The 11,083-nt window shown below is 37.6% G+C and overlaps 1 protein-coding gene across 1 annotated transcript; it reads left to right on the top strand.

Annotated features, from left to right (window-relative positions):
- The first annotated feature begins 940 nt into the window (after nucleotides 1-940).
- tzn (tenzing norgay) lies at nucleotides 941-11,080 on the top strand. The gene is made up of 8 exons (XM_067272006.1): nucleotides 941-1,127; nucleotides 8,717-8,859; nucleotides 9,968-10,032; nucleotides 10,094-10,214; nucleotides 10,288-10,393; nucleotides 10,463-10,566; nucleotides 10,640-10,741; nucleotides 10,808-11,080. Exons 1-8 carry the CDS (start codon nucleotides 1,043-1,045, stop codon nucleotides 10,979-10,981), a joined length of 900 nt encoding a protein of 299 aa, XP_067128107.1. The 5' UTR covers nucleotides 941-1,042; the 3' UTR covers nucleotides 10,982-11,080.
- Nucleotides 11,081-11,083: the final 3 nt, after the last annotated feature.

The following is an 11,083-nucleotide window of genomic DNA, read 5'->3' on the forward strand; positions in this document are numbered from 1 at the left end:
ATTCATGGAAAATTTAGTCCTCTTTATGGGATGAACTGTTTCACAGCCATTGTTGTAAATTAAAAATTTAAATTAGTGCAATGTAATTTATTCATACATGCCAGTCATTACACATTATAAGTCTTAGTTAAAAGCATGGAATAAGTTTTTGTAATTTATTTTAAAATTAAGACACTAAAAATTTAAAATTTTTTTTACTATGTTTTACTATGATTCCACATTATCGCCTAGAATTTGTATAATGGCGGTGTAAAAAAAATTCATGAATTTGGTAAATGTTTTGGGGATTAAGGGCGTTTTAAGGCTCATTATTTACGTTTTATTATCTTAAAAAAAATGCTTTTGCATAAACATAGAAAATAGATGAATATATTTAGAGTTGGTGGTGTGCCATTTAAAGCAAGGATGACATTTAAGTTAGACTTATATAACGTCACCACCTCAAAAAGCACCATAGAGTCGAGCCCGATATAGTTTTTTTTAAAACTCTTTCCGCCCTGTGGGCATAAGAAGGCCTCATTTAGCAAGCCCATTATGAATTCTTAAGGATTCGGCCAGACCCACAATATGGCGGCCGGGTGGTAAGGGACGGGGCCCGACATATCCGAACCACACCCCGAAAAATTCCTGGAGATTTTTCGAACCGTTCGGATGCGATCCCGTGTCCACCAGAGCGCACTTGACCGCTCGGCCATCCGGAGGTCAATGCGGCATATAAAATTAATTTCAGGAAAAATTTCTAGAGTAACGAATAAATACGAAAAAAAATATTAATTAACGTTCTGCTCGAATTATTATTTAATATAATTAATTTATTTTTTACACAAAAAAATAATTAAAATTATTTAAAATAAAATTCAAAAATTACGATCAGCAACGCCCACTAACCCACCACGAAAAATGTATTTAAAATATTTTTTTCTTTTACAAAATTCGATGCATTTAATATTTAATTAATACTTCACACATCAAAACTTAAATATATATAAAAATATCGATTCGAAAAGATAGTTAATAAATAAATAAATAAATAAAAAGAAAAATGTTCAATTCGATTCTGTCTAATTACGCTAGTCGATACCTCTTCAGGTTTGCGAAACTACAGAAATATTTTATAAGCAATCCAGGTAATAATCGGACGCATTATTAATTAATATACTTTTATATCCTATTAAATGAAATAATCAATGATTAAATGTTGTTTTATACCTTAAAATTTTTAAACTGAATAATGAAAATTAAGCCTAAGCGACGTCACGTTGTCGATTTCAATGCTTTGCACGCGCAATTTCCCGCGCTTATGCTAAATTGTTGACATAAAAACACATTTTGCGTTAATTCAAACGCATTTTTAATTTGATTACAAAAGAGAATTGCAAGTTGTTTACATTGATACTCATTGCGCCACGAAAAGATGTTTGCAACCTGTTCTGGCGACGTTTACGGTTTAATTTTAAGTTATTTTACATTGACTCTTCGAAATTTAACATTGTTTTAATGAAATTAAAGTGTTTTTTAATTGAGAAAACTAATTCGTATCAGGAATCCTACCTATTGGATGGAAAACTGTCAAATGGCGCAATTGTTCGCATTGGCATGTGGCGCAATGAGTGTCTAAGATGGACTTTATACAGTAGTTTTTCTCTTCATAAATAATGTACTTTGAATTGTTGAGGGTTTGTCAAAGTTTGGTAATATGTGTATTTTTTTTAAAAAGAAGAATTCATTATTATTATATTAAATAATTAAATTTTCATTGTCATATATTACAGATTATTTGGTAAAAGTTAATTACCTGTGCAAAAAAAATTACCTAAAAGTAACTTCTACTGATTATTTTTTGAGTTGTAACCATTGATGTTTCTTCCATCTTTTTGTTAGAACTCCAATGAAGTTATATCTTCATTTATTAAAATTTATTATCATTGCTTTTTTTGGTTGCAGGACATAATTGCAGAGTGTATGTGAGAAATGTTTAGTGACTTGGATACTTTCTAATTTTTTTACTTCAAGAAATAAAAACATTCTTAGATGTTAAATCATATAAAAACAGCATTCAAGAAATAATTGCATAAATATTCCTTTCTGCAATTAGATGTATAATAATAGCAGAAAACTATAAAATTAACTATCAAATGTTCAAATATTCAGTTTGATATAAATTGATGGTTAATGTTACCTATGGTTCCAAGATGGCGGCTCGTCTGATTCTAGCAAGGTAACAGTGGGACGTGCATTCTAACCTAACCTATTTTAATAATTTTGTTGGTAATAATTATGGTAATTTATTAGAATAGGTTAGGTTAGGTTAGAACATGGGTCCCCACTGTTTCCCTTCTTATATTTGCTGGAATCAGAGACAAACCGCCATCTTGGAACCATAGATAACATTAACCAAATTGATAAATATATAAAAGTACAGTATTTTTAATGTGTATTTAAATAATTAACAATAATAAATTACATTAAAAAATTTTTTATAAAGAAATCTTTTCTTATTTCTTTTTATCTCATAATCTGTTTAAGCACATTAAATGTATATTCCAATGTTCTATTTGATAACCAAACATTATGAAAATTTTAAAATATTGTGAACCGTATAAAAATCACATTATAATTATACACTGCTGGCCATTAAAATTGGTACACCGTGAAAGCGGCACGCAACAAATGCAAAATTTGCATGAAAGGTACAAAATGCTTGAACGTGCAAATGATTAGCATTTCGGCACGTGCTGGCAAAACAGGTAGGAGTAAGGCCATCTATAGTCTGCATAAAATAAAGCTGGTTTCTCATACAGAAATCTCATTCACACGTTGGTTGCTCGTGTAAAGGTTTTGTTATGCCTTGTGTAAGGAGGAATACCTACCAGAACGTGTCAGAGTTTGATTATGATAGAATTGTAGCGTACTGGGACTGTGGTTTATCATTCCATATTATTGTTGCTTGCGTTGGTCATGATCCCGTGACTGTCTGGAGAACATGGAATCGATAGGTTCGGGAAGGCCATACAGAACGCCATGTGGAATCTCTGCCGTCCCTGGTCACTAACGCCTGAGAGGACAGACATCTTGACTGCGTGATGTTGCAGAATTGTACGTCCACGTCTTGTGCCAAATCGGGAACTTGGGTCATTTTCAGAACAAGTGTCTGCACTGACAGTGAGACGACATCTGCAGCACCACAGATTATCAGTGTGGCGACCATTGCTGTGGCTTTCCTTGATGCTGCAGCAGAGACAGGAGTCCCTACAATGGTACATTCAATGACAAAATGGATGTGGGAGTGGTGTCACATTCTTTTCAGACAAAGCCTGGTTCTGCATACAGCATCATGATGGCTATATCCGTATATGGAGGCACTGAGGGAAATGATCATTGCCAGTTTGCATTTGTTGTCATCATGCATATCCACCACCCATAGTGACGATATCGGGTGCCATTGAGTATACATCCTAGTCACCAATTGGTCACATCACCCAGCCACCATTGCATTTCTGATGTGTTAAGGCCTGTTGTTGTGCCCTATCTTTAAAACCTCTGTTACACTATCTTTCAACAGGACAATGCACGACCGCATGTTGTCCATGTTGTCCTGGCCTTCCAGAATACAGAGAGTGATCGATTGTTGCCTGGCCAGCATATTCTCCCGATCTGTCACCAATTGAGAATGTCTGGTTGATGGTTGCCAAGAAACTGGCACGCCACCACTCAATACCAGCATGATAGATGAACTCTGGCATACAGTTGAAGCCACATAGACTGCTGTACCTGTACCTGCCATCCAAACTCTGTTTGACTCAATGCCCAGCCGGATTACAGCTGTTATTGCTGCCAACGTTCAACTAATTTAAACGTTCGAAAATCGTTTAAATTAGTTGAAATTCGTTGAAATTCGTTCGAAGTGAAATTAATCGATTTTATCGAATATTTATTGTCTTTTACGCAGCCCTGAAAATGGCTGTTGCCGGTCCCAAGCCCGGATAAAGGAGGAGGGTTGGCGTCAGGAAGGGCATCCGGCCGTAAAACATCTTGCCAAAACTACATGATGAGTCTCAGAAACTGTGATAGAAGGAGAACTAGGGCGTACCCTGTAGGCGACGCGCAGCTAGATCGCCCTAAAACTGCGAAAAGTGGGCAAGGGCTACCTCACCAGTGGCGGATGAGGTTAAAGAAGCAAGCCCTACATGAGGAAAAGGTGTTGAGAGTGGGAACACTGAATGTGGGAAGTATGACGGGAAGAGGAATGGAGGTGGTGGATATGATGCGGAGAAGGAGGATTGATGTACTGTGCGTGCAAGAAACGAGGTGGAGGGGAGACAAGGCGAAGGAACTTGGAGATGGATGTAAATTGTTTTATAGCAGTGCAAACAGGAATGGAAGAAATGGGGTTGGAATAGTGGTGGCTGGCAAGTGGAGGAGCGAGGTACTAGAGGTGTACAGGAGAGGTGATAGGATGATGCGAATGAAACTGAGTTTTGGAGATGATCTACTTGTGGTGTTTAGTGTGTACGCACCCCAGGTAGGATGTGCAACAGAGGAGAAAGAATGTTTTTGGAGTGAATTGGATGAAGAAATGAGGACACTGGAAGGAGGGGAGAGAGTAATTGTGGGAGGCGACTTCAATGGGCACATAGGGGGGCGGAACATGGGCTATGAAAGGATCCATGGAGGCCATGGGGTTGGGGAACCCAACAAGGAGGGGGAGAGTATATTGGGTTTTGCTGTGGCTTTTGATCTGGGGATTGTGAATTCGTTTTTCACCAAGCAGGACAGTCATCTGATAACTTTCAACAGTGGGCCTCATAGTTTGCAGATTGACTATATCCTTACTAGACGAGAGCACCTTGCGACGGTGATAAACTGTAAGGTTATACCAACAGATCAGGTATCGGCGCAACATCGGTTGATGTGCATAGACATGAAGTTAAGAATGTATAGGAAAAGTGGAAATACACAGATGAAGAAAATCAAGTGGTTTCGTTTGAGGGAGGAGAGGGCGAGGGCGGAGTATGTGGAGAGGGTGCTGCTACAAATCTCGCAAGAATGGGAGGGGGTGCAGGACTGGTGGGCATATAATGCCCAGGCTATCAGGAACTGTGCGGAGGAGGTGCTTGGTGTAACATCTGGAAAGATTAGGGTGCAAAAGGAAGGTTGGTGGTGGAATGAAAATGTGCAACAAGTTGTTCAGGTAAAGAAGGAGGCAAAACGGAAGTGGGACAGGTCACGTACTGAGGAAGATAGATTTGCGTATAAAACGGCAAAGCGTGAAGCTAAGAGAGTAGTGGCACAGGCAAAGGCAGGAGCATATGCGAATTTATACGAGGAGTTGGATACAAGGGAAGGACAGAAGAAAATATATCGTTTAGCCAAAATCAGGAATAGGGCAACGAAGGACATCTCGCATGTAAGGCAGATCAAGGACACAACGGGGACGGTCCTTCGAAGGGAGAACGACATACGAGAAGGATGGAGGGCATACTTTGAGGGACTTTTGAATACAGAGAATGAAACAAAGAACAGAGAGGAAGGAAGCCAAAACATGGGCATGGTACAGATGGTAACCAGAGAAGAAGTGGAAAGGGCCCTAAAGAGGATGAAGAACGGTAAAGCGGAGGGCCCGGATGGAATTCCTGTAGAGGTGTGGAAGTCATTGGGGAGGAAGGGCATTGACCTGCTATGGGACCTATTCAAAAAAGTCTTTGAGCAGGAGGAAATACCTAACGAATGGAGAGAAAGTATACTTGTACCTATCTACAAAGGAAAAGGGGATGTTCAAGAGTGTAAAAACTATAGAGGAATAAAGTTGATGTCCCACACGATGAAGATTTTGGAAAGGGTTTTAGACAGAAGGTTGAGAGCAGAGGTGACCATTGCAGGAGAGCAGTTTGGATTCATGCCAGGACGGTCAACAGTCGATGCCATTTTTGCCCTTCGGCAAATGTTGGAAAAATATTGGGAGAAGCAAACCCAGCTGCATATGGCATTCATTGACCTGGAGAAAGCTTATGATACGGTGCCTAGACAAGAACTCTGGAGGTGTCTAAGGGAAAAGCTAGTTCCTGAAAAGTATGTTAGATTGATACAGGAACTGTATAGGGATGTGGCCACAAAGGTTAGGAGCTGTGTTGGAGTGTCCCGGTGCTTCAAGGTGGGAGTTGGTTTACATCAGGGGTCAGCACTGAGCCCCTTCTTGTTTAACATGCTGATGGAGGTGATCACGGACGGGGTCAGAGAAGAGGCGCCTTGGACCATGTTGTATGCAGATGATATCGTTCTGTGCGCCGAGACTAAAGAGGAGCTGAGGGTTAAATTGGAAAGGTGGTTGGGCACGTTGGAAGGGAGGGGCTTGAGGGTGAGTAGGAGTAAAACAGTGTATATGTGTAGTGGGGAGGTGGATGGTGCCCGGGAGAGGGATCTGGAGTTGAGGGGAGACGTATTTCGCAGAGTCAATACCTTTAAGTACCTGGGGTCAACTGTGGCGGAGGATGGAGGTGTGGATAAGGAGGTGACAGGCAGGATTCAGGCTGGCTGGAGGAATTGGAGGGATATGTCAGGTGTGTTATGTGATAAGAGGGTGCCGCTTAGGTTGAAAGGGAAAGTTTATCGGGTGGTGGTGAGACCAGCTATGCTGTATGCTATTGAGACTGTGAGCTTGAGGAAAACCCATGTCAAAAGGATGGAGGTGGCGGAGATGAGGATGCTCCGCTGGATGTGTGGGGTTACGAGAAGGGATCACATTCGAAATGAATGTGTGAGGGGGACTGTGAAAGTTACGAACATAGAAGCAAAGATACAGGAGGCAAGGTTGAAGTGGTTTGGTCATGTGGTACGAAGAGAAGAAGAGTATGTGGGAAGAAGGGTTATGCAGATGTCAGTGAGGGGGAGGAGGAGGCGGGGACGACCGCGGAGACGGTGGATGGATCTTGTGGCGGAGGACTTGAGAGGGAGGCATCTGAATGTGGAGGCAGCCCAAGACAGGGAGCAGTGGAGGCGACTCATCAGAAACAGCGACCCTACATAGAGTGGGAAAAGCTGAGGAAGAAGAAGATTGCTGCCAGGGACGGTTGCTCTGGGTACTGATTTCTGCTTTCTCTGTATCTCAAAATTACCTGTCAATTTAAACATGTATTTCTCCCATTATACTATATGTGTAAATGCAATAAATATGATTCTGCTATTTGCTTTCCTTCCTGGTGTAGCATTTTTAATGGCCAGCACTGTATTTTTATTGTTTTAATGCAGATTTAAAATGTGTTTGTTGTTCATTTAGTTTGATACGATTATTTCAAAAGTTCTGTTTTTTCTTGAAGATGAATATATCAATAATAGAAAAATTACATGAAATTAAATATTAGGTTAATTTGTTAACTTTTACATAATTCAAATTTCAGTAATGTTTTATAGTAATAGAAAATAATAGTTTTATTGGCCTGAACCAAAAGTTAACATTAGGAAACCAAATCATTGCATACAGAATGAAGTGACCTCTCTGGCTGAGACAATCTATTTGTGATTTACATTTCCGAATTATATATTAGGTGTGTGTGTCAAGAAGGAAATGATGACTACCCCAGTACCAAAGTATCCAAAACAGATCCAAGCTGTAATCCAGTTCTTGTTGCAGAAGGTTGTAGAGCAGCTGAAATTCATAGGTGGATATCAGCAGTGTATAGCAGAACCTAATTTTCATTCTAAGTGTTGCAACATGGGAGTTTAGTGTTCAGGAAAGGTTCCAAAGGCCCTATTAATGCATTCAAATCATCCAAGTATAGTGCTAATGGATGGTATTATTTAAGGGCACCGACATACAAGCATCAAAACCTGGCTGTGCACTTTTCTGTCACGTGTGGAAGCATCTGCCAAAGCATCAAGACAATTGGCTACAAGAAGAGCTCACACTTGATCCCATATATACTGATGGCAGGACAGGAGATGAAGCAGGTGGATGCTTCAGTACTGTGCTTTATCAAGGAAGGAAATGACTTTGTACAGAGAATAGTCACTGGAGATGAGTCCTGATGCCTCCATTACAGTGCAGAGGACAGGCAACAATTAGTGGAATGGAGACATATTTGTTCTCTTCTATGCAAGAAGTTTCAGAGTCAACAGGTCACAGAAACATGATCTTTTGAAGCTTTTATGATGAGGGCCTTCTAATTGCTGACCTCTTGGAAAAGAGTGCCTCTATCACTGCAAACCTGCATGCTCCTTGACTGTCTTCAAGCAACCCTAAAGTCTAAACAAAAGTAACTGAGAAAACTCAGCAGGGGCATTATCCTTTTGCATGATATTGCTTTAATCTTATGCTTTATTTTTTAAAGTTGTTGGGTTTTTTTGAAGACTAAAAAATTAAAACAAAGATTTTTTTTTCCTAACTTTTAGAAATAATAGCATCATATAGGTAAAAATTAAATCTTTAAATGATTATTTTCCAACAACTTCATTCTATATCATAAATTATTGTTTGGAATTACTTAGGTTAAAGTTTATTTTCAACCATCTGAAAGCATCTTTTGTCAGCTATAGGTAAATCAAATAAAGAAGTCTTGATAAGTTAAAAAAATCAAAGTTTGACATTATTATTAATTTACTTAAATATGATGCAAAATTTCAGTCATATTTTATCCATTTTTAATGTTTTAAAATTTTGATTTATATTCTCTGTATAAAGATATGGCTTTATTTACATACAAAAATCACTTATACAATTCAGGTTGTCATAGTAAGGTGTTGAATATAAAGCAGACAGAAATGCAGATATATTTGCTACCAGCTTTAGAAGATAATTACATGTATTTGTTGATAGACGACGATACTCGTCAAGCAGCTATTGTGGATCCTGTTGATCCAGAAAAGGTATATTTTTAAATTAAAATTTTTAGTTATAATTTATCAATTTATTTATCATCAGAATTTAAGTCTTTAATGTAATTTAGCAACAGCATTTTTTTAAAGATAAGCAGCATAAGATTGTTTTTAAATCTAAGTGATAATTGCTATCTCTCTGAAATACGAGATTTAGTAAAAATTTGATTTTGGCTTTTTTTTTCCAAAAACATGATATATAATATTTAAAGATGATAATTTGTTATTATTAATAACATGCTGTGGGGAAAAGTTTGATGCCTGGAACAATTAGTGGTATTTTAATGAAAGAGTGAAATAGTAGCAGATTGAAATTTGTTATATGCAAAATTGAAAAAAATAAGTGAAGCGATTATTGACCTTCATAGATGCAAGATGTGCTTAAATACAGCAAGATAGGTTAATGTGTAACTCTACACAAGCGTCCTGAGTGACATTGTGCAACATACTTATTGCTTGACTATGTTAGCATTTGTTGCAATTTCTGGCCCATTACATCTCAAACATGTTTCAACAGAGGAAAGATTACTGCCATGACCAGCCTATTCATCTGAAGTTATCTGATGATATCATTATCATCAGATAACTTCAGATGAATAGGCTGCAAACGTGAGCACTGGAGGTATGCTCTGTGTTGCTGAAATGAGCTCTACGTTCGCAGAAATTAAACTCTACTTGATCATTAATTGATCATATTGAAATATGCAGCCAATTAATTAACTCAAAAGTCAGCACTGGGTATTAGACCTGTGTTGTAAACATTGAAAGTATTTCTTTTACTTAAACAGCACTTCTTCAATCTTGTCTTTCTGTGGTTGTAAGCAGCCTGACTTTTGTCTGGAAGTAGAAGAGCCATCTCAGACCCACTGTTACTGTGTTGAATTGTGATGACATTATGACCAACAATCTCTGTAGTATTAAATGATGTAAATTTTTTCCTCACAGCATGTTACTCAATCTTTCAGCACAGATATCAACAGTACAACAAAATCATTTTTCAAACTTTCTTAAAAACAGAAACAAATTCTTTCAGTTAAATATTATTAATTTAAAAATTACATTTCAATATAATCAAATGATAAAAAAACTTTTTTATTAGGTTATAGATACGGTAAATAAGAGTGGGGCACAACTGACAACTGTACTCACTACACATCATCATTGGTAAGTGTCTAATATAATTCATTTGAATTTGAGAGAATTAATTAATTTTGCAATTTTAAAGGGATCATGCTGGAGGAAATGAAAAATTAGTGAAAAAGTTTGCCTCTCCCTTAATGGTCTGTGGTGGAGATGAAAGAGTAGGTGCATTAAACAATAAAGTAAAACATGGAGATGAAATTAATGTATGTATGTATGTGGTTTTTTGTCTATTAATGTGATGTATTTATGTTAACGTGAATATTTTTCTATTTGTAGTTAGGATCACTTAACATTAAGTGTTTGTCTACCCCGTGTCACACTAGCGGACATATATGTTACTACGTTACCGGAAAACACGACGACGATCCTGCAGTTTTTACCGGTCAGATATTAAATAAACTTTAAATAGATTCATTATGTTAAAGATTCTATCAAACGTGTGTATTTCTAGGTGACACGCTATTTGTGGCAGGATGTGGAAAATTTTTTGAAGGAACACCCGATCAAATGTATGAAGCTCTAGTCAAAATTCTTGGTTCCTTACCGGATAATACGGTAAAATCTCATAATTAGCTAACACTTAGAAATTAATATAAAATAGTAATTATAAATTCTAAATTACTTTCAGAGGGTATATTGTGGTCACGAATATACAGTAAACAATTTAAAATATGCCCTTCACGTAGAACCAAGTAATGCTTCCATCAGAGAAAAACTAGCTTGGTCACAGGTATTGTTTTCTAACTACATTCTTTGGTAACAGTATAGAATTTTTTTTTAAGTAGTTGTTTTTCAGAATCAAAGAATTAAAAACGAGGCAACGATTCCTTCCACAATCGGTGCAGAAAAAACTTACAATCCGTTCATGAGAGTCCACGAAGAATCTGTGCAGCAGCACGCCAGCCAAAGCGATCCAATTGCCACCATGGGTATGCTCAGACGTGAAAAAGACGGTTTTAAACCAAAATAATCCACGCTGTTTGATTTTGTTAGAAATGATCAAATTGTAAAATGTGTAAATGTGAACAATTAAAAATGGGTTTTACTACCATTGTATTTCAAAATGAAATGT

This window comes from Centruroides vittatus, unplaced genomic scaffold (assembly GCF_030686945.1).
Source record: "Centruroides vittatus isolate TY-2023 unplaced genomic scaffold, ASM3068694v2 contig_417, whole genome shotgun sequence".
Lineage (NCBI taxonomy): Eukaryota > Metazoa > Arthropoda > Arachnida > Scorpiones > Buthidae > Centruroides > Centruroides vittatus.